At 41.4% G+C, this 25228-nt stretch overlaps 1 protein-coding gene across 4 annotated transcripts in view; it reads right to left on the reverse strand.

Annotated features, from left to right (window-relative positions):
* si:dkey-26i13.8 (kinesin-like protein KIF19) overlaps nt 1–25228 on the reverse strand; it is a 291207-nt gene that overhangs the window by 18040 nt on the left and 247939 nt on the right. For 2 of the 4 annotated variants that reach the window (XM_048552698.2, XM_048552700.2), the window contains exons 17-18: nt 11017–11218; nt 9607–9714 (exon numbers count right to left, since the gene is read on the reverse strand). The exons of 1 other annotated variant lie outside the window; for it this stretch is intronic. In XM_048552698.2, coding sequence (XP_048408655.1) covers nt 9607–9714; nt 11017–11218 — 310 coding nt within the window. The remainder of the gene's footprint in view (nt 1–9606; nt 9715–11016; nt 11219–25228) is intronic. One more of the 4 variants, XM_048552699.2, reaches the window with a different exon arrangement.

Here is a 25228-nt window from a genome sequence, read left to right on the forward strand (position 1 = left end):
AAACTTCCTGTAGAATCTGTTCAGTCCCAAAAATCATAGCACCTCTTTCTTCGAGGATGGTCTTTAAATTCCTTGATGGCCTTTGTCTTCGCGTTCCTTGGTGCATTCCATCTGTTTCAGATGTTGTGCCCTAAGAATATCACTTCCGCCTTCGCAAATTCTGTTTTTGCCAAGTTTATGATCAACTCTGCCTTCCATAGGCTCTCAAAGAGCGCTGCCAAAATTCACCATGTGATTTGTCCACAAGTGGCTAAAGATTATGAAGTCATCTATAAAGATGGCACAATTAGTCAATCCTGCCACAACTCTGTTCGTAAGTCTTTACAAAGTGGCTGGCGCTTTCTTCAGTCAAAAGGACATTACTTTAAATTGATACAGCCCATCTGGGTTTACAAAAGCAAAAACTTCTTGTGCTCTCTCCAACAAAAGTAATTGCCGGTAACCACGAAGTAAGTACAACTTTGTGATCCAAGTGACTTGTCCAACTTTTTCCATACAGTCCTCCAGCCTTAGAATCGGGTATCAGTCTGATTTAGTCACGGCGTTGACCTTACAATAATCTATGCAGAATTGTTGAGTGCCATCAGATTTGGGAACCAACAGAGCTGGTGAACTCCACTCGCTTTGACGTAGCTCGATTATGACTTCTTGGAGCATCACTTCTACTTCCTTCTGTACCTGTGCTGCTTTCAGAGTATTAAGCCTGTTGGGGTGTTGTTTTATCAGAACAGCATTCCCTATGTCAGTCTCCCCATTCTATTGCTACATATAGCTAGCACGAGGGGTCATAGTTTTAAGCTGGTTGGTGGAAAGTATAGAGGGGATGTCAGAGGCAGGTTCTTTACGCAGAGAGTTGTGAGAGCATGGAATGCGTTGCCGGCAGCAGTTGTGGAAGCAAGGTCATTGGGGTCATTTAAGAGACTGCTGGACATGCATATGGTCACAGAAATTTGAGGGTGCATCCATGAGGATCAATGGTCGGCACAACATTGTGGGCTGAAGGGCCTGTTCTGTGCTGTACTGTTCTATGTTCTATGTTCTATGTTCTATATATCCTCATAGTGCTGCAACAAGTCTTTCAATTCAGTTCCCTATCCTGTTCTTTAAGGGCATCCTCATTATTCAATTTATTCTGAGGTAAATCAAAATCTGAATCATCTGGATTTGATTCAAATGTGGTCTAGCTAATTCGTGTGATAATGGGAACTGCAGATGCTGGAGAATCCAAGATAATAAAGTGTGAAGCTGGATGAACACAGCAGGCCAAGCAGCATCTCAGGAGCACAAAAGGCCTGCTGTGTTCATCCAGCTTCAGACTCAGCTAATTCGTGTACTCTATTTAATCTTTCTTTCACCTCAGATATCCAACTGTGAGATCTCTGACTTTGGACCTATCAACTTTTCCTTATTTGATGTTTAGAATAGATTAGATTCCCTACAGTGTGGAAACAGGCCCTTCGGCCCAACAAGTCCACACCGCCCCTTGAAGCATCTCGTCCAGACCCATTCCCCTATAACCCACACACCCCTGAACACTATGGGCAATTTAGTATGGCCTGCACATCTTTGGACTGTGGGAGGAAAGCGGAGCACCCGGAGGAAACCCACGTAGACACGGGGAGAATGTGCACACTCCACGCAGACAGTCGCCCAAGGATGGAATCAAACTCGGGTCCCTGGAGCTGTGAGGTTGCAGTGCTAATCACTAAGCCAACCTGCCACCCATGTTAAAGGCTCTCTTACTTTGTGTCCAAATATAAATTCAAATGGAGTAAACTGAGTTGATTGATTTGAAGCATTTCTAAAAGCAAATAATGTAAATTGGATACCTTTATCCAAATCATTTGGGTAATCCTACCAATAAGCCCTCAGCATGGCTTTTAGGGTTTGATGCCACCTTTCCAATGTTCTCTGGGATTCTTGACAGTGTACACTTGATTCAAAGTGTTGGACACCTTAACTAATATGACCTCCTTAAATAATTTGCCAGTAAAATTGGGCCATTGGGCTGACTGAATCTCCTTGGGTAGTCCAAAACAGGTAAAGAAACTCCTTCAGGCAAACAACTCCTCTACAACCTTTTTTACCTTGACACTCCATAATAGAATTGTCTCCAGAAATCCAGTAGACGTATCCATTATGGTTAGCAAATACTGGTTCCCACGTTTGGCTTTACGGAAGGGGTTTACACAATCAATCAGAACCCATGTGAAACATTCTTCAAATGCAGGAATTGGCATCATTACTTTTGAAATTGCTGTCAGAAGCTAGATTTCAAGTCATGGACTAATGTGTATTCATCCTTTATCTCTGCAGTTCTTCTCACTGTTTTAACTTTCTGTTCCTCAACATCTATTACTGTCTGTGGCTTTCCTACCATCTGACATGTATGACAAAGTCAACCATATTTTTATGCAACCCAGGCCAATAGAAATGCTTCTGTGTCTTAGCCTGAATCTTCCTCACTCCTAGATGACCTCCTACAGGTAATTCATGTGCTACACGGCAACACATTCTGGTGAACTTCCACCCATTTCTCATCTGCACTAACCTGCCAAGCTCTTCATTTCCATTTTAAGATTTTATCCTTCTGGTAATAATATTCTGGAATACATTCTGATTCCTTTTCTGAGTAAGCTTTATGATATAAATCTTTTTATTGTCTTACTTTTTTGATGCCTGATCCTCTACCTGCTCAGGTTTTTCCTTTACCATTTCATCAAACTGGGTGTCAGCTGACTGATCCTCAACTCCTTTGTCTTTCTAGATAACAAAGTGTGGAGCTGGATGAACACAGCAGGCCAAGCAGCATCTTAGGAGCACAAAAGCTGAGGTTTTGGGCCTAGACCCTTCATCAGAAAAGGGGGAGGGAGAGAGGGTTCTGAAATAAATAGGGAAAGAGGGGGAGGCGGATTTACAAGACAGTTGTAGTGGGACAGAGATCCCCTGAAGTTTGTCCAGAGGAAGGAGGGTACCTTCTTCAGGTTAGGCATCCCTGGAAGAGGCTTCGCAGTGAGGTTAAAATTGTATCAGAGATAATGGGATCTGTAGTTGCTGGGGAATCTGAGATAACAAAGTGCGGAGCTGGATGAACACTTTTGTCTTTCTCTTTGTTTTTTTCCCATTGTTGCTTTAATTTTTGGCGGTGGGATCTTGTCACCTTACAGTCTGGAAAAATTCCAGGGTATTTTTCTTTTAACTCTTCAGTTCCCTGGGTTTCTTTGACTTCTCCACTACAATGTGAATCACTCTCACCTTTGATCTGGCTAGATCATTTCCAAGAACAATCTGTATTCCTGGAAAAGACACTCTTTCAATCACTTCCACGATGACTTCCCCGTCTTGATTGGACTTTATAGCCTAATCTCTCTCCACGTTATCACTGTCTTGGGTAACATTTCAGAAGAAGTGCAAATATTTTCATCTCTTATGATTAGAGACTAACTTACAGAGAGATCTGGGTGTTCAGGTCCATTGTTCCCTGAAGGTGGCATGCAGGTCAAGCGTGGTCAAGAAGGCATACGGCATGCTTTCCTTCGTCGGACGGGGTATTGAGTACAAGAGTTGGCAGGTCATGTTACCGTTGTATAAGACTTTGGTTCGGCCACATTTAGAGTACTGCGTACAGTTCTGGTTGCCACATTACCAAAACGATGTGGATGCTTTGGAGAGGGTGCAGAGGAGGTTCACCGGGAGGTTGCCTGGTATGGAGGGCGCTAGCTATGAAGAAAGGTTGAGTAGATGAGGATTATTTTCATTAGAAAGACGGCAATTGAGTGGGGGGAGGCCTGATTGAGGTCTACAAAATCATGAGGGGTATAGACAAGGTGGATAGTAAGAAGCTTTTCCCCAGAGTGGGGGACTCAATTACTGGGGGGTCATGAGTTCAAAGTGAGAGGACGAAAGTTTTTGCGAGATATGTGTGGAAAATTCTTTACGCAGAGAGTGGTGTGTACCTGGAACGTGTTGCCAGCGGAGGTGGTAGATGCAGACACGTTAGTGTCTTTTAAGATGTATCTGGACAGGTACATGGATGGGCAGGAAGCAAAGGGATACAGACCCTTAGAAATAGATGATAGGTTTACACAGAGGATCTCAATTGGCGCAGGCTTGGACGGCTGTTCCCGTGCTGTAATTTTCTTTCTTTGTTAACCAGCTCCTGTAGCTCCAAACAGCTACATGTTAACTTCTTTTCCTACTCCCCCGGCTCTACCTTAGTAAACCTTATCCACAGAGGTGAAGTCTTTGAAAAGATCAGGTACTATCTACTTTCTAGCTGTCAGTAGACTGTACACTCTGCTGCTTGACATCTCTTGGGATTTCCTTCACTACCTCAATTAATCCCACTGGTTGAGCCTCTTTTACTGTATTCTTTTTCCTAGTGCCTTTCTTCATCCACCAGCACTGTAACTTTGTGGGTCCCATCTTATTGAGGCGAAAACTTCTGAAGTCGTTGTCCTCTTTTCCACCCTTTTGGGTTTCATTTTTCACATGTGGTAAACTGTTCCAAGGGTGATTTACATTTTGTTTCTCATTGAAGGATCTCCATTTGTCCTAATTTCTATCCTTCATGGATTGAAATTGCTGTCAGGAGCTAGATTTTGATTTATGCACTAATGTGTATTCATCTGTCATCTCTGCAGCTCTTCTCACTGTTTTAACTTCCTGTTCTTCAACATGAGTTCTTATCATTTCTGGAAGTGAGTTTTTAAAGTCCTTCACCAGAATGATCTCTAAGATCCTTATATGTCTTTTCTATGTTTAATGCTCTCACCCACATATTGAAGTTGCTCTGTTTAGTTCTTTCAAACTTGATACAAATCTGACCTGGTTGCTTTCTTGCATTTCTGTACCGTTGTCTCTATGCTTCTTGTACCCATCGGTGGGGCACTCAAAATAGCCTGTTTTACTTCATCATATTCCCTTGGCACCTCCTCTGACAGCGCTGTAAACACCTCACTAGGCCTGCCTGCCAACTTGGTCTGAATTAACATTACCCATACTCACACATCTGTTTAGGCAATTTCTTAGGAAGTGAGAAAGGCTTCTACATCTTTTTCATTGAACTTCGGTAATGTTTTGACATATTTGTATATATCCCTATAAGTTGTTGGCTACGATGGGTTTGCTTATCAACACTCTCCTCCTCACTAGGCATATCTTCTACCTGCATCTCCATCCTTTTAGGTTGACTTTGCTGCCCAATTTGCAACTTTCGAAGTTGAAACTCTCTCTCTTTCTCCCTTTCTTCTCTTTTTATTTTTGTCTTTCCTCTGCTTCAACTCCCTTTCTTCCTCTTCTGTCCTGGCTCTTCCTTTTTCTTTGTCTTCCACCTCCATTTGTCTAATTTTCAATTTATTTTTTTCCAACTCCATTGCACTTTCCTGTTTCCCTGATATACCTGAAAGGTTGACCAACTCCGTTACAATTTCAGCTTTTCTCTTATCCCGAGTTAAACCCAATTATAGCCTGTCTGCTAATTCTAAAACTTTCTCCTTTTTCTGTCTTTCTTTGAACCCCAGAAACTCTTTGGCAATGTTAACAGCCATTTCCCCCACTTTTGATTTAACTATCCACAAGTAGCCAAAATTAAACAGATTTTCCACTTCACAACTCAGTTTTATTTAAAGATCTAGGACACTAATCCCCAGGTGTGCTTAAATCTACTGAGACCTTTCATACCCTGAATCTGTTCAAATCTGTTCAGATCCCATACACGAACTGGCCAGATACTGGACTCAAGCCTCCAATCTGTTATAAAGCAGATAACTAAAACCAAAACATCCAGACAGGCTTGTCCTGCCCTATAATCCATCAAAAGAAGTGGTATAACCTGCCTCTCACTCTCAAGCTGTTATGAAGGAGAAGTTAAATGACATCAACTTTTGACAGTCACTCTGTAATCAACAAGTAACAATTTATTTATCCGACTCCATCAGTGAACAAATTAATAGAACTACTAACAAATCAAAGAATTCCCCCTCAACTACTAACTATTCCCAAATAAAGAATAATTGTAATGGTACGCTGTTCCAACAAATACAAGTCCCACTTTTATAAACCAAAATAAAAAAACTCTTCAAACCTAGTACCTCGAAATTATAACCAGGATGCATCTTCCGGATTGCTCTGTACCTTCTCTATTGTTCTTCACTCTGGAACACCTTTCTCTGTTAAATTTTTGTGTCAGGAATGTTAGCTAAGAGTGCTGCTATACCTTCAGTTAGATGCTGGTTACTCAGTGAGTTTAGAGAATTCTGTACCAGTCAGTGATTTTCTCTTTAGAGCTGGTGGGTTGTTAACTCGGTGTCCATGTACACAGATCCTTGAAAGTTGCCACCCAGGTTGACAGGGCTGTTAAGAAGGCATACAGTGTTTTAGCTTTTATTAATAGAGGGATCGAGTTCCGGAACCAAGAGGTTATGCTGAAGCTGTACAAAACGCTGGTGCGGCCGCACTTGGAGTATCGTGTACAGTTCTGGTCACTGCATTATAAGAAGGATGTGGAAGCTTTGGAAAGGGTGCAGAGGAGATTTACTAGGATGTTGCCTGGTATGGAGGGAAGGTCTTACGAGGAAAGCCTGAGGGACTTGAGGCTGTTTTCATTAGAGAGAAGAAGGTTGAGAGGTGACTTAATTGAGACATATAAAATAATCAGAGGGTTAGATAGGGTGGATTGGGAGAGCCTTTTTCCTGGGATGGTGATAGCGAGCACGAGGGGGCATAGCTTTGAATTGAGGGGTGAAAGACATAGGACAGATGTCAGAGGTAGTTTCTTTACTCTGTAGTAAGGGAATGGAACACTTTGCCTGGAACGGTAGTAGATTCGCCAACTTTAGGTACATTTAAGTCGTCATTGGACAAGCATATGGACGTACATGGAATAGTGTGGGTTAGATGGGCTTCAGATCCGTATGACAGGTCGGCACAACATCGAGGGCCAAAGGGCCTGTACTGTGCTGTAATATTCTATGTTCTAGATGGCAGTTGCTTTCACACCAATTTTCAAATATCCTCTTCTTTTTATCCTTGATGGCCTATTAATTTCTTACAATAGGATTGGCCCTAGGTTGTCAAAACAATCAGATTTAAATTTAATTGGTTTTTAGGCTCAAAGTGCCTGATTTAAATTAATTGGCTGATTTTCAAACTGGTTGTCTTAATAACAAAACAAACTACTACCTAGGTTGCTAACCACACACCCTTTCGACATAGTATATATAATATAATAATATGATATAATATAATAATATATTATCATATTTTAATTTCAGGAACTCTCTGTACACCTGCACTTTTTAAAAATCTCCCAGCCTAGAAAAATCACATCATCTTTTAAAGGGATACATTAAAAGTATCTTCTTCCCTATCATTTTACAAACATCAAATTCTAACATCCTGCCTTCCAATCCACAAGCAATCTACCCAATTTTGTAACAGTTACACCTTGCTTTTCAACTTCCTACCGAACTCCCTAGATCCCCTTTACAGGTATGCATCTCTCTTTCTGCTAATGTTATTTGTACAATTGTGGACCTTGACCTCTGGATGGTCACCCTCCCCTTTCAGAATATCCTGTGCATGCTCAAAGACATCCATGACCCTGGCACCTGGGAAGAAACAGACCATCCTGGAATCTTGCTCATGGCCACAGAAATAACTATCTGTGCCACTAAATGTAAAATTCCCTCTGACTGCTGCTAGTTAAACAACTACCAGCCATTTATCTTGAATTAGACAGTAGCCTAATGGCTCATGAGGAATCTGGTAACTTTATCTTTAGAAATCTGAGAATGTGTATCCCAAAGTCCATCCATTTATCTATTGTATTTATTTATTGAATATTGTTTTCTGTTGTTTGACTTTTTAAAGTATTTTAGCTCACACTTCCCACATTGAACACTGCCAGTCCAATGAGATTTTCATGAGAACTACAGAATCCTTCTTCATTATGGAAACAACCAATTTTTGTAACATCAGAGGTCTTCTCAATCACCATGTTATATTTAAGTTAAACTATTGATATATAACATGATAGAAGAACAAGAGACCCGGTGGAAATGGTCCTCCAGTCACAAAAACATCCTTTGACCTTTCTGCCTGTCACTGTGCCACTTTTGGACCCAACTGGCCACCTTGTTCATATTTACCATGGAATCTTATTTTTCTGGCCAGTCTAATATATCGCTCTTTATCAAAAGCACATGGACTGCAAAGAAATCTACCTTCATCAACCTTCCTTGTTACCTTCTCTGAAAATTCAATCAAATTAGTCAGATATCACCTGCACTTAACAAATCTGTGTTATCACTGAATCATTGTATCCTTTCTAAGTGATGGTTTGTAATGTTTCTCAAATGTTTATCCAATAATTTTTCCTTCATTGAGCAAAGGTTGACCTGGCTGTACCTACACAGTTTATCTTTCCTTTTGAAAACAATGGGGCATCCTTAGCAATCTTAAAGAACTCCATAACCATACCCATAACATACAGGATTAAGATTTGATGGTCAAGGTTCTCCTCTACTTCTTTTAGGTGAGTGCAGTATACTTCATGCATGCTTGATGATTTATCCACTTTCAAGGATGCTGAACACCTAATCTTTCTTCCCTCTCATAAATATTTACACACTTCATTTTAATTACAATGCCTGCATTACCTCTTCCTTTGTAAAGACTGGATGAAGTATTAATTCATCACCAAGCATGTCTTCCATCCTCACACATAAATTATTTTTCTGATCATTGATAGGTCCTTATCTTCTTGCTGTTTATATGTGGTACTTATGACAGATTTTTGGGTTCTCCTCAACTTTACTTGATAGTGTTTATTCATCTACTCCCCTGTTTTTCTTAGTTTCTTTCTGAATTTCACACCCATGCAGTTTATATGTTCCTCTAGGGTATCTGCAGTTCTATACCCAACATCAACTTTCATCACCTTATCTTACATTAGGTTCTTGAACATCCAAAGGGATCTGTAATTCCCTTCCCTTCCCCACTGCGCATTTCCCAACACCACATGGATTGCATTGGTTCAAAGTGGTGGTTCACCACCATCTTGTCCAGGCATTTAAGAAATGGGCAATTAATGCTAGTCCAATGCTGGATGCCCATGTCCTATGAATGATTTTTTTAAGACATCTCTCCATCTCTAATGCATTGTTCTTTTCAATAACTATTCTAAAATCTAGCTGAAATATGATTGGTAACAAACAACACATTCTCCTACTGATAACTAATATCCTTTAGGGAGGAAACTGCCATCCTTATCTAGTCTGACCTACATTTGACTCCATAACTACAGAAATGTGGTTGACTCTTAAACTCCCCTCTGAGCAATTAGGGATGGGCCAATAAATGCTGGCAATAGTGACGCCCTCTTCCCATGAATGAATAAAAAGCAGTTTTAACTGTCCAGCTTCATTTCCAAAGATGATGTGCAAAGCTACAATCTAATCTCATATAATATTTGTTATGTAATGAGATATAATTGGTAGTAGGCACTTAAAATCAGGTCAGTAAATCACAGGTCATTGAAAAAAAACTCATTCTGTGCTTTGGATATTCTACACCTGCTATTCTGTAGAAACATGAATTTCTGACCTCTAACTCGCTTGTGCAAGATCAGCCCCTTGCTCCCCTCTGCGTTTTTCTGGTGAATGGTACTTGGGGTGGTGTTACCGACTTCTATCTTTTGTAACTGGCTTTCATCTGCAAAGCAGTAAAAATAATTGGTAGATTGACTGTGACTTTATACATTTGAAATATATTAAAGTCTGTATTATTTTTATTTAACTGACTGTGTAGATAGTGTGTTGGCAGTCCCCGTGCTTACGAACCCTTTGGGCTTCCTATAGGGTCCATGTTTAATCCTCAGATAGGAGGATGGCAAATTCTGGATGTTACTTCCATAAACCATAAGTTAGTCAGACAATCCTTTCCTAAGTTGGGTTCCTTTCTGAAGATGAAATAATGTGCTACCATATGGAAGAATGAGGAAATGAAGCAGTTGAAAGAAAAAGCAATGTCCATCAGAGTTAGGCTTGCAACTGCATGTTTAATTCAGACCCCTTCACAAGACAAGCTCTATGGACAGAGACTGGAAAACTAGAAATAAAGGAGCTCAGGGGACAAAAACATTCAATAATTGTTAATAATTCTCTCCTGAAGTATTGACTCACTAACAGACTGTCCCACAGTCTGGCACTTTATTTTTGGTTTACATTTTTAAAGATTATTTTGTGGGATGTGGACGTTATTAAGAAGGCCAGGATTTGTTGCCTGACCCTAACTGTCCTTGAACTGAGCAACTTGCTAGGCCATTTCATACTGGATTTAGGAAGACAGATTATTTTCCCCAAAGGACATTAGTGAACTTGATTTTTATGACGATTAATGATGGCGTAGTCACCAACACTTATACACGCTTATTAAACTCTAGCAACTGTTGTGGGCGGATTTGAATCCACACTCCCCAGACATTAGTGAGGTCACTGGATTAGAGTACAGTGATATTATCACTATGTCACCATTTTACCCCTTTATCCCAGTTTAAACAATGAGTGTGAACCTGTGGGTCACATGTTAAGAACATGTCAACTGAGCTAATATTTGTCTTGAGTCAATATGAACATATTTCTTTAGCTCCTGATAGGCAACAGGAGCAGCAACACCATCCATTTCATCCCCATGAGGCTAAAGTTTACAAATGTTAATTTAGCACATATTCAGGGACTGGATTACCAACTCACTGGCTTATCTGTCCAAACACCCAAGTTTTGTTTGAAATTTGATCCACATTTTTATCAAAGCATTTTTTGAAAAAAGTATCTCGAAGAAACATCACAAATTATTTAAAGAGTAAACTAGTACAGATTTTTATAAGAGACCTTGGCTTGGGTCCTTTGGCTTCATGACCTGTTAAATTGTGTGAAATTTTAACAAGCAGTGGAGAGCTGCATTATCAACTGAGGTAGGGGAATGAGGGATGCCGTGAGTCAGATTGATGATCACCTGAATGATAGTTGAGCGGGAATTTGATCTTTGTTGCAGGAGGCACATTGACATTTGGAAGATTGGCAATTGTCGCAGGTATAACCTTTGGCTGCAGATTGAGGTTGGAATTCTGGAAAAGGCGCGGAGCAACAGAAAACCTGTGGTCAGAAATGCTTTTGAGATTGTGAGGCCGTGAGAAGTTTGGTCTGAGCTTGGGAAGCTGCAAAAGAAAAGAAAGTTTGTTAGAAGCGAATGACATACTGACCGTAATGACATGAATTGGAGGAAAACACTGGCACTCTGAGTGTGAGGGGTGAAATTGGGCATGAGAGAAATGTAATACAAGTAGTATTACTTTGAACTGACGCAGTAATGTTACATAACTTTCACCATGTATTCAGCTCCACCTACCTGAATAGAACTAAATGCCAAGCGTATAAGACAAGGTGCAGCAAATTATATATTTACTTCCAATATGATCAGGATCCGCTGGAAAACTATAGGTAAAGATACAGATTTTGATCCATTGAGTTTGGACACAGAGATCTCCTAAGATACAATTAACTTGTTTCTATGCAGTAGATTAAATAACAGGCAATGACCATCTCCAATTGGAGAGAATCTAACCATCACACGTTGACATTGGTATTACGGTTGCTGAAACTCCACTATCAACAGAACTGGACTAAACGTATAAATACAGAGGCTACAACAGTGAGTAACCAACCTTCTGACTCCCAAGGTCTGTCCACTGTTCATAAGACCATTTACCTGAATGGGTGCAGCTCCAACATCACTCAAGAAACTCAACACCATCCAGGAAAAAAGTAGTCCAATTGACTGGCACCCTATCCTTCATCTTCAACGCTTAACCTCTACACCATCAATGCTCAGTAGCAGTAGGTGTGTACCATCTACAAGGCGCACTGCAGAAATTCACCAAGCTTCCTCGTATTACACCTTCCAAACCAATGACAATCAACACCTTGAAGGACAAGGGCTGCAGGTACAAACAGAACAGTACAGCATAGGAACAGGTTGTTCAGCCCAACGAGGCTGCACCAACACATGATGCCTTTCTAAACAAAAAACCTATTGCCTCTACATGGTCCATATCCCTCTATTCCTTGCTTATTCATGCATCTGTCATGATGCCTCTTAAACATAGCTATTTTACCAGCCTCCACCACCACCACTGGCAGAGCATTTCAAGGACTTACCAACCTCTGTGTTAAAAACTGCATCTCAAATCTCCTTTAATCTTCCCCCCTTTTACGTTAAGTCTACGTCCCTGAGTCATTGGCATTTTCACACTGGGGAAAAGAGACTGACTGTCCATTTTATAATTCTGTAAATTCCTACCAGTTTGACTCTCATCCTGCAACATTCAAGTGAAAACAAATTTGTCCAATCCCACCATATAGCTAATATCCCCCAAACCTGGCGACATCCTGGTAAACCACTTCTGTGCCCTCTCCAAAGCCTCCACATCCTTCCGGTAGTGTGGTGACCAGACTGTAGGCAATATTCCAAATGTGGCTTAACTATAGTTCTATATAGCTGACCAGCATCACTTGCCAATTTTTATGCTCTATGCCCTGACTGATGAAGGCAGGCGTGCCATATGCCTACTTGGCCATCTTATTCTCCTGTGTTGCCCCTTTCAGAGAACTGTGGACCTCTACTCCTTGTTCTCAGTTTGTTAATGTTTCTAAGGATTCTGCCATTTACTTATACTTCCTTCCTCTATCCAAAACACACCACCTCACATTTGACCAGAATAAACTCCATCTGCCATTTCTCCACCCAAGTCTCCGGCCCCCCATTTATATCCTGCTGTATCCTCTGGCAATCCTCCTCACTAACTGCGGCTCCCCCAATATTTGTGTCAGCTGCAAATTTACTAATCAGGCCATCTCGGGGTCCCAGCACCGATCTCTGTGGAAAATCACTAGTCACAAATCTCTAGTCAGAAACAGACCCTTCCACTGCAACTCTCTGTCTTCTATGACTAAGCTAGTTCTGTACCCATCTTACCAGCTCACCACATATTCCATGTGACTTCACCCTCTGTATCAGCTTGCCGTGGGGGATTTTTTCAAAGGCCTTGCTAAAGTTCATGTAGACAACACTTATCACCCTGCCCTCATCAATTGGTTTTGTCGCTTCCTCAAAAAACGCAAACAAATTTGTGAGACACAACTTTCTCTGCACAAAGTTGTGATGCCACTAATAAGTGATGTGAATAAATCCTGTTTCTAAGAATCTTCTCCAATAACACATCCCTCTCAAGACTCACCATCCATCAGGGTGGCATGGTGGCTCAGTGCTTAGCATTGCTGTCTCACAGCGCCAGGGATCCAGATTTGAGTCCGCCCTTGGGTGACTCTACTGTGTGGAGTTTGCACATTCTTATACCTGCGTGGATTTTCTCCGGGTGCTCCAATTTCCTCCCGCAGTCCAAAGATGTGCAGGTTAGGTGGATCAGCTATGTGAAATGGTCCCATAGACTCTTGGGATGTGTAGGCTAAATGGATTAGCCTTGGAATATGCAGGGACAGGATGCTGTGTTGAGGGTCAGTGTAGACTTGATGCGCTGAATGGCCTGCTTCCACACTGTAGGGATTCTATTCTATTCTATTCTATTCCATTCTATTCTATTCTACGCTATTCTATTCTCTGTCTTCTCCTTTGTGAATACCAATGCAAAATTAAGGACCTCACCCACTTCCTCCACCTCCTGGCATAAATTCTCTCCTTTGTCCTTCAGTGGACTCACCTTTTCCCTAGCTACCCTTTTTCTCTTTATATATGTATAAAACACCTTGCGATTTTCCTTAATCTTGTTTGCTGAAGACATTTCAGGGCCCTTTTCAGCCCTCCTAATTCCTTTAAGTTCTTTCCTGCTATCTTTGTATTCTTTATGGGCTCTCTCTTTGACTTCAGATTCCTAAACCTTATGTATGCCTCCTTTTACTTTTTGACTAAGATCTCAATTTCTCTTATCATCCTAATTTCCCAAGTCTTGTCATCCTTATCCTCCATTTTCACAGGAACATACTGGTCCTGATCTCTAATCAAGTGACCTTTAATTCATTCCCAAATGCCAGATGTGGATTTACCCTCAAACAGCTGCCCCAATCTACATTCCCCAGTTCCTGCCTAATGCTGTGGTAATTAGACTTCTCCCAAATTAATACTTTTGCCCAAAGACCACTTCTGTCCTTATCCATAAGTAACTTAAACCTTATGGAATTGTGGTGACTGTTGTCAAAATGCTAGCCAAGTGAAATTTCAATCACCTGACCGAGGTCATTATCCAGTATCAGGTCTAATATATTTGTTCCTCTATCTCCAGTTGGCTAATGGGAGGCTTGTAGTACGATCCCATCAAAGTGATTTCACCTTTCCCATTCCTATTCTTGACCTCTACCCATATGGCCTTACTGGATTAATTTTTCAAGGTGTCCTCCCTCAGCAGCTGTGAAATTCCCCTGAATCAGTCACACAGCACTCTCACCTCCTTTACATGCCTCCCTATCTCATCTGAAATCTTAAATCCCACAACATCAAGCAGCCAGTCTTGTCCATCTCTTTACCAAGTCTCTGTAATTGTCACACCATCAGTTACATGTACTAATCCAAGTTCATTTGCCTCATCTGTCATACTCCTCACATTAAAACAAATATATTTCAATCCACCAGTCCCACTCAGTTCAGAAACCTCCCCCTATCTGTTCTTTCTCTTAGTCATACTGGCCTTAATCTGCGAATCCTCCTCGGTCATTTTACCTACTGACCTACTGCTCTGGTTCCCACACCACTGCCACACTAGTTTAAACCCTCCTGAGTGGCACTATCAAAACTTGCTGCCAGGATATAGGGGATAACAAAGTGTGGAGCTGGATAAACACAGCAGGCCAAGCAGCATCTTAGGAGCACAAAAGCTAGAACCTTTTAGGCCGGAAACATCAGCTTTTGTGCACCTACGATGCTGCTTGGGCTGCTGTGTTCATCCAGCTCCACACTTTGTTATCTCGGATTCTCCAGCATCTGCAGTTGCCACTATCTCTGCCAGGATATAGGTCCCACTACAGTTTAAGTGCAACCTGTCCTTCTTGTACAGGTGCCACCTGTCCCTGATGATATCCCAACAATCCACATACCTAACGCCCTCCCTCCTACAGAAGCTCTTTAGCCAGGTATTTAACTGTATTATTGTCCTTATCTTAGCTTTACTGGCATGTGGCACTGGAAGTAATCTTGATACTACAACCCTAGAGGTCCTGCTTTTCAACTTCCTACCTAAGTCCCTGAACCACTAAGTCCCTCTTTCTTTCTGCCTATGTTATTGGTACCAATATGGGCTATTATATCTGACTGTTCACCCTCCCCTTTCAGAGTACCCTGTGCCTACACAGAAACATCCTTGACATTGGCATCAGGAAGGACACACACCATCCTGGAGTTTTGCTCACGGCCACAGAAACACATATCTGTGCCTATAACTGTACAGTACTTTATCATTACTGCTTGCCTATACTTTGACCCTCCCTGCTGTACAACGGTGCCAGTCATAGTGCCACTGACCCGGTTGCTTGTGCTTCCTCCTCCCTAGGAGCTACTCCCTCAACACTGTTCAAAATGGTATATTTATTTGAGGGGAATGGCCACAGGGGACTGCAGCACTGCCTGCCCATGTTTACTTATCTTCCAGGTAGTTAACCAACTCTAAGATAATAAAATGTGAGGCTGGATGAACACAGCAGGCCAAGCAGCATCTCAGGAGCACAAAAGCTGACGTTTCGGGGTCTAGGCCCGAAACATCAGCTTTTGTGCTCCTGAGATGCTGCTTGGCCTGCTGTGTTCATCCAGCCTCACATTTTATTATCTTGGAATTCTCCAGCATCTGCAGTTCCCATTATCTCAGTTAAACAACTCTTCTCAGTCTGTGTAGCCCTTACCAGTCTTGAGACCAGCTTGCTAAACATGCTATCTACAACATTCACCGTCTCGTGGATGCTTCATAGTGAATCCACCTGTAGTTTCAGGTGCTTCATGTGGTAGATCAGGAGCTGCAGCTGAACACTTTTGCTGTGTACGTAGTCACATGCAGACTGGATGACACATGGGAACACCACAACCTTCAAACTACCCTATCACTCACCATATTAACCTGGAAATAGCTCACCATTTCTTTCGCATTGCTGGGCCAAAATCCTGAAAATTAATCCCTATGACACTGAGGGTCTATCTGCAGCAAATGGACTGCTGTTGTTCAAGAAGGCAGCTCAGCACCACCTTCTGAAGTGTAACTAGGGATGGGCAATAAATTCTGGCTCAGTCAGTAATGCCCACATTCCCAAGAATGAATAAAATAAAAGTTTATGACGTGCAAACTTCAGATAGTCAAAATGCCCAAGTTCAAAGGAATTCACGAGAAAAGGGTTTCGTAAATCAGCTCTGGTTATAATTCAAGCTGGATTTCTTCAGATTGGGTTATGCTCTCACCTCACAATGAAAAGGTTATGAGTTTCAAGCCTTACACAGATACAGTCCTAAATTAATGGTTGTAAGTGAACTTAATTGACTGGATGTTAAATATCACACGATAGTGTTTGAAAAATACTAGAAAGTTACAACCTCAGTACAGAAATTGTCCTTGTACAAGATTAAAGCTGGGAAAATATTATGCAGCTTGACATGGAGGCAGACAGATAAACTAACTCAGCCTTTCTACCTCTGTATTTTCAACAAATTAATATTAAAACCTACAAAGATCTCAAAATTGGCCTTATTGACTCCTAAACACTTTTTATTTGAATAACCAATCCCATACATTGTGTATAATTAATTTCAGACTCTGGTTTGAAAAAACTTAGGAATTAATTAGCAACACAGTAATCATAGTAAAGAAAAATTAAACAACAAAACAGTTCAATTGGTTTAAACACACAAAACTTGGTTTTCAGCCCCATTCACACAAAAGACAGAGAGACAAACGAACATGGTTAAGGGATAAAACAAAATAACAAAACTGGCCAGATTACTTCAGTGGTTTTCACAATGCGTTATTTACAGATAGTTTCTTGTTGATTTTCAGAAGATGTTGATCAGAATCACCTATTCAGTTCATTCAGATAAAACAAGTAGTATTTATAATTTAGTTTTCTATTCTCTGAACTTACAAAAGCTGCTAATGGGCATGTTGCCCAGGGACCTTTCAAATCTTCATGCTGTTGAATCAATAGCCAGGTTCGTTTTCACAGAAAATACAGTCCAAACCCCAATTCAAACTCTGACCACTCCCTAAAGACCGACCTTCTTCTCTACCATTCACCATCTATCATCTGCTTGAATATAAGGTCCTCCCCTTTGTGGAACCAATTGCCAGCTACTCCCTCATTAATAATGAAATTCTACTTTCTGCTTAAACATAATTCTCTTCCCCAGTAATGAAACATCTGCAGAACATTTTGATCAGGAACTAACCTGCAATCGGGGGAGTGGCATTGCTAGTCAGGGCTAGTATAGCAGCTACTGAGAATGACATGTCTACAGAGTCAGTTTGGGTTAAGGTCCAGAATAAGAAAGGAGCAGTCACTTTGTTGGTTTTTTTTTTACAGACTCCTAATAGTGGCAGAGAAGTAGAGGAGTGGATTGGGAAGCAGATACTGGAAAGGTGCAGAAGTCACAGGGTTGTAGTCATGGGTAACTTCACCTTTCCAAATATTGATTGGAAACATTTTATTTGTAATTGTTTAGATGGAACGGATTTTGTCCAGTGCATTCAGGAAGGATTCCTGACACAGTATGTAGATAGATCAACACGAGGAGAGGACACTTTGGATTTGGTGCCTGGCAATTAACCGGGCCAAGTGTTAGACCTCTTGGTAGGAGAGCAATTTGGCGGTAGCAATCATAACTCTGTTACTTTTACAATAGTCATGGAAAAGAACAGATACATACAGCAGGGTAAGGTTTATAACTGGGGGAAGGGTAATGCTATTCTGTTAGGCAAGAACTGGGTAACATAAATTGGGAACAGATGCTGTCAGGGTAGAGCGCTATTGAAATGTGGAGATTGTTTAAGGAATGAATACTGCGTGTGTATTAGAATTAGAATCCCGACAGTGTGGAAACAGGCCCTTCAACCCAACAAGTCCACACTGAACCTCAGAGCATCCCGTCCAGACCCATCACCCTATAACCCACCTAATCTACACCTCCCTGAACACTACAGGCAATTTAGCATGGCCAATCCATCTAACCTGCACATCTTTGGACTGTGGGAGGAAACTGGAGCACCCAGAGGAAGCCCACACAGACATGGGGAGAATGTGCAAATTCCTCACAGACAGTCGCCTGAGGCTGGAAATGAACCCAGGTCCCTGGTGCTATGAGGCAGCAGTGCTAATCACTGTGCCACCGTGCCAGCCTGTGTGCTTGATATGTTTGTCCCTAACAGGCAGGAAAGATGCGGTTGAATGAGGAAGACTTGGTTCTCAAGACAAGTCGAACAATTGGTTAAGAGGAAGAAGGACGCTTATGTAAGGTTTGGGAAATGAGGAATGGAAAAGGCTCTTGAGGGATACAAGTTGTTCAGGAAGGAGTTGAAGAAAGAGCTTAGAAAAGCTATAAGTGGGCATGAGAAAACCTTAGCAGATAGGTTCAAGGAAAACTCCCAGCCTTTTTACATATACATGAGGAATAAGAGAATGACCAGAGAAAGGGTAGGGCCAATTAAGGATTGTCAACAAAATTTGTGCACAGAGCCTAAAGACATAGGAGAGGTCCCTAATGAATACTTTTTGTCGGTATTCATAACTGAGAGGGACCTGGTTGTAGAGAAGGACAGTGTGAGGAGGTGAATGTTATTAAGGAAGATGTGCCAGGAATTTTAAGGAAGTTGAAGATAGATAAGTCCCCCAGGCCTGATGGGATTTATCCAAGGATTCAATGGGAAGTTAGCGAAGAGATCGCAGGGGCTTTGGCGATTATCTTTTTGTCTTCACTGTCCACGGGTATAATGCCGGAAGATTGGAGACAGGCAAACGTCATTTCCTTGTTCAAAAAAGGGAATAGAGATAACTCCAGAAATTACAGGCCAGTTTGTCTTACATCAGTGGAAGGCAAATTATTGGAAAGGGCTCTAAGAGATAGGATTTATGAAGAAAGACACAGTTGATTCGTGATTGTCAGCATGGATTTGTGAGGTGTAGATCATGCCTCACAAACCTTATTGAATTCTTTGAAGAGGCGACCAAACATGTGGATGTAGGTGGAGCAGTGGATGTGGTGTACATGGATTTAAGTAAGGCGTTTGATAAGGTTCCCCATGGTAGGGTCATGCAGAAGGTAAGGAGGCATGGGATAGGGGAAAATGTGGCAGACAGGATTCAGAATCAGCTGACCCCTAGAAGACAAAGGATGGTAGTGGATGGAAAATATTCAATCCTCCGTGCTGTCCATCTGCAAACTTACTGGTAGTGGATGGAAAATATTCAACATGGTGCTCAGTTACGAGTGGTGTACCACAAGGATCTGTTCTGGGTCCTCTTCTATTTGTGATTTTTGTAAATGGTTTGGATGAAGGAATGGAAGTGTGGATCAGTAAGTTTGCAGATGGACAGCACGGAGGATTGTTCTAGGTTACAAAGAGACATTGACAAGATGCAGAGCTGGGCTGAGAAGTGGCAGATGGAGTTTAACCCTGAAAAGTGTGAGGTGATTCATTTTGGAAGGACAAACTTGAAAGCAAAATACAGGGTTAACGGAAAGATTCTTGGCAGTTTGGAGGAGCAGAGGGACCTTGGGGTTCACGTTCACAGTTCCCTGAAAGCTGCCACCCAGGTGGATAGAGTTGTTAAGAAGGCGTATGGTGTGTTGGCTTTCATTAATAGAGGGACTGAGTTCAAGAGCCGTGATGTTATGCTCCAGCTATACAAAAGCCTGGTTTGGCTACATCTGGAGTATTGTGTTCAGTTCTGGTCGCCTCATTACAGGAAAGATGTGGAGGGGTTGGAAAAGGTGCAGAGAAAATTTACCAGGATGTTGCCTGAAATGGTGGGGAAAGTCTTACGAGGGAAGTTTGAGGGAGCTAGGGTTTTTCTCTTTAGAACAACAACAGGTGACTTGATAGAGGTGTACAAAATGATCAGAGATATAGATAGAGCGGACAGCCAGAGACTTTTTCCTGGGGTGGGAGTAGCTATTACGAGGGGCATAGCTTTAAAGTGAGTGGAGGTAGATACAGGGGAGATGTCAGAGGTAGGTTCTTTACTCAGAGAGTGGTAGGGGCATGGAATGCATTGCGGGAGAGGGTAGTGGAGTCAGCCTCATTAGGGACATCTAAGCAGCTATTAGTAAGGCATATGGATGATAATATCAGGTAGAGGTCGAGGTTAGATAGACCTTAGGATCAGGGTAAAAGTTCGGCACAACATCATGGGCCGAAGGGCCTGTACTGTGCTGTATTGTTCTATGTTTTATGTTCTAATTAACCTCCAGGCCTGGCTTCATGAATAAACAAACATTTGCTTGGTCTGTTTCCACTTTAACACAAGCTGTTACACTCTGTCCAAAAGTCACGCTTAATGCACACAGTTATCAAGTAACAGCCCCAAACGAAAATTGATAAAAGAATAAAATAAAAATAATGGAAAAATCATCAAGGGCTCTAACAAGCCAACCTAAATTGACCCCATGTCCTGACATAGCACAGTAATATAAACCATCAATTTAAGTTGCAATCACCTACAGGACAGACAAGAAATCACAAAAGTAATCTGTAGCTGGATGGAAAGTTTATTTTGTCTGCTATAAGATGAATTATCCAGCTTCTGAAAAGATGCAGGTGAGCCTCATCACTTCAGTAATGAGAGGGAACAATGATTTTCTGTAAAAAAAAATGCTTCCCAACATCTAACAAGTGCTATGTTCTTTATTTGTCTGTTCCCATACATCCCCATCCCATCCTAACTGGTTTCTCCAAATGAATAGAATGGGCAAAGCAAGTTAACTGTATTATTACCATTCTCGGTTCATCTTTTACTGTCCCAGAATTAGCAGACTTCTGTTTGAACAGAATTTAATCCCTTCCTCATTTTGATGAACTCAATGGTATTTCCCTCAAGCCTTCACTTCACTAATGAAAGTATCTCCAATATAGTTTGACTGTCTTGAAAATTAAAATTTGAAAGACTGGGCATCATTTTAACCATGATTAAAAGCTGTGCTGGAGAAATTCAGCAAGTCTGGCAGCATTTGTAGAAACAGAAACACCGGGGTAATGTTTTGAGTTCAATCTGACGCTTCCCAGAACATATTTTAATTATCCTCCTCTGAACTTTCTCCAGAAACTAACTATCTATCCCTTGTCATGCAGGGCATCATACTCCCCAGGAAAGATACCAAAGCCAAACAGAGACTAAGTATAACATTTGTAACTTTATATCCAATCTTGTAACATTATCTGAAACTGTTTACTTTCTCAATAGCCTCATGATACCATATGAATGATTTATGGCCTTGATTCCTATTGTAACTTTAGCGCATTGCATACACAGGTCTGCAGTTTCCTCAACACTAATGTCTAATGTAACATTTGAATGATTAAAACTTAATTCTTCAAGAATATCTATATCTGTCTATTTCATCATTCCAAATTCCAAACTTGCATGCATATTTCTGTACGCCTCACTAAATTTGTGAATGGTTCAGTCAATGCTTCATCCAGATTACATCACCCAACACTATATTATAGTCCAACAGGTTTATTTGAAATCACAAGCTTTTGGACTGTAGCCCCATTGTCAGGTTGAAGCCTAACATCTACTCCATTGCCCTCATCCACAATTCGCGGTTAATTCCTCGATGAAATCAAATGAGTTCACTAAGAGTCTGAAGCCATCCTGGGATTTTCAAAGAAATGCCAATTTGTCCAAATGATCATATATGTCATTCTTTCCAGCAGTTGTTCTACCCTATCTCCACTTACAGATCTTGATGCCTGAAAGTTGGCTATCATCGCTTATGCCATTGTATCACTAAGAAGTGAGGCAAGACAGGGATGTAGGCCCCAGGAGCTACCTCAGCCAGTACAGTTCAGTTCTGTAACTGGTATTCTGCATTACACCCATGCCAAATGAACCAACAAACCCCTCTCTATGTGCCCTTCAACAAATCCGTCAGACTTTTAATTGTCAGCATCCAAATTATTGTCTTTAATTATTGGGACCAAGAGTCTTCCCTCAAGTCAATTAAATATATAAGACAATGATATTTATTTTCTTAAGTGCTCTCAGTTCTCCTGGCAAACATTCCACCTGCACCAGTACCACCCAAAATCATTTTCTGAAGAAGGGTCCTGACCTGAAACGTCAAGTGTCCTGTTCCTGTAATGCTGCCTGGCCTGCTATGTTCCTCAAGCTCCACACTGTGTTATTCCTCTCCAAGGGTACCACCTGAAAACATTCTATCTCCACCGTTATCTCTTGAAAACATTCTCTCTTCACCATTACCTTCCGAAAGCAGTCCTCCTCCACTAGTACCACACCAAAACATTCCCCTTCTACTGATAATAGCTGAAAACATTCCCTCTTCCACCAGTACTATCTGTAAACAGATGGGTTGGTCACTCATCTCATTTTTGCTTAAAGCACATTAGTTTCTGCGCTTCACTTTTTTAAGATGATTAGCTGGCTAAAAATGTGGCTTATTACATAAAATTCTTCAATGTTCTTTGATAAAATGCTGGATAAAAATTAATTATGGCCCATCTGCATTTCTTTGAGGAATTTAGATTCATAAATTTCTGTTTAAGTTTAATTTACTGTATGATAGACAGTAAGTTCCTGAAAAATGATGACAAAGTTTTATACAAATATTTCTGTCTTACCCCCTGGGAATTCACTTCAAATGATCGGGATTGCTTCTTCCTTGCATTTCTGTTGGTAGAATCTTCCCTTTGTTCGGTCTTTCTCAGTCCTTTTATATTAGTACAAGACTCAGGTGGGGATGGGGGATGGGGACTGCTGAACTCTTGTTTTTTCCTGAAGGTGTTCACTCCCATCTCGGCCATGAGATGATCAGAATTGACAACTGATCTCATCTTAGTGTTTAGTATGTTTGTCTTTGCATCTACTGGAACTGGGTTCTCCTTGGTCTCCTCCAGTGAGTGAGTGTACAGAATGTTCCTTTCCTTTTCTCTTGTGGGTACCAGCACCGAGTCAGCCACATTTGTTTGTGATTGCCGCTTAGCTGCTATGACAGAGATGCTTTTTGTCCCTGTGACAACCTCTTGGAGCTTCCCTGGGCTTTGCTGCCTGTCTACAATATGGAATTCTGATTTACTGCTACCTGCTTCAGATGGTGTGTTGGACTGCCAACTGCGGCTCCGTTCTTTCAAGCTGATCAGACTCTGTTTCTGTCAAGGACAAATAGACAGAAACACTGAAGACAATATTCACTTAGTAGTGACATTTTTATTGACTCCATTGGTTAGGCCACTTTTGGAATCCTATGATCAGTTCTGGTCTACTTGTGATAGGAAGCACTTCGTTAAACTTGAAAGGGTGCAGAAAAGATTTACAAAAATATTGCCAGGGTTGGATGTTTTGGGCTATAGGGAGAAATTGAATAGGCTGGAACTATTTTCCCTGGAGTGCAGGAGGCTGAGGTGGTGACCTAATTTAGGTTTATAAAAAAATGAGGGGAATAGATAGGCTGAATGGTCAAGGTCTTTACTCCAGCGTAGGGGAGTCCAAAACTAGATGGCACAGATTTCAGATGAGACGGAAAGGATTTTAAAGGGACCTAAGGGGCCACATTTTCATGCAGAGGGTGGTGCATATATGGAATGAGTTGCTGGAGGAAGTGGTGGAGATGGGAACAATTACAACATTTAAAAGCATCTGGATGGGTACATGAATAGAAAGAGTTAAGAGGGATATGGGATAAATGCTGGAAAAGAGGACTAGATTAATTCAGGATATTCGTTTGGCATGGGCGAGTTGGACTGAAGGGTGTGTTTCCATGCTGTACAGCTCTATGATTCTATTAGACTCAAAGAAATATTGCTCAATAAGCTGTGGAAGAAGCTTTTTAACTCCAGGCACACTCTGCTGTTTAGATGCAAGAGGAACCTGATTTATAGTAATACCTAAAGACTCGCTGCCATCAATTTCCTGACCATCTTGTGTTTGTGAAAGCTCCAGTTTAAAAATGGCACTGTTGACTGCAAACAAAACCATAATTTATTGAACTAGATTGAGTGGAAGATTTACCTAAAGCTCATACAACAGAACCTGAAGAGTAGGGTCTGGACAGAAAGATTTATTTGCCAGACAAAGTATGCAGTCTAACTGATAAAATAAGAATGTTCTGGGAAACCACACAGAATAAATGTATAAATTATCACGAGATTAATATTTGAGTAAATGGATAAGTCAGCAATGAAATTACAAGTTCGATTTTGCTGGTAAAGCTGGAGGCAGGTTCTATCAGAGATAATAGGAGCTGCAGATGCTGGAGAATCCGAGATAACATGGTGTAGAGCTGGATGAACACAGCAGGCCAAGCAGCATTTTAGAAGCAAGAAAGGTGATGTTTCTGGCCTAGACCCTTCATCAGCGGTCTAGGCCCGAAACATCAGCTTTCCTACTCCCAAGATGCTGTTTGGCCTGCTGTGTTCATCCAGCTCTACACATTATGGCAGGTTTCTATTGTCTGTTGCTACCTTATGACTCACAGGGAAAGAATGATCATGTTCTTACAACAGTTGACTACTGCAATGCAGGCAACAGTTGGGTGAAAATTAAACAGTCCCAAGGCTGATTCACAGGGTTTCTTGGAATCCGGATCAGAAGCAATAATGATCGGAAAACTTGGTTACGATACAGAAGAATATTCTAGATTTTTTCTTTATGCAGTATGGAGACCAATCTTAAGGTGGAATGGGGTGTCTAGTTGCTCCTAAGTTGTCTAGGTGGGGGCAGCACGGTGGCTCAGTGGTTAGCACTGTAGCCTCACAGCGCCAGGGACCGGAGTTCGATTTCAGCCTCAGGTAACTTCTGTGTGGAGTTTGCACATTCTCCCCGTGTCTGCGTGGGTTTCCTCCGGGTGCTCCGGTTTCCTCCCACAGTCCAAAGATGTGCAGGCTAGGTGGATCGGCCGTGCTAAATTGCCCATAGTGTTCAGGGGCAAGTGAGTTATAGGGGATGGGTCTACG

The sequence above is a fragment of the Stegostoma tigrinum genome, chromosome 23, assembly GCF_030684315.1.
Source record: "Stegostoma tigrinum isolate sSteTig4 chromosome 23, sSteTig4.hap1, whole genome shotgun sequence".
Classification (NCBI taxonomy): Eukaryota; Metazoa; Chordata; class Chondrichthyes; order Orectolobiformes; family Stegostomatidae; genus Stegostoma; species Stegostoma tigrinum.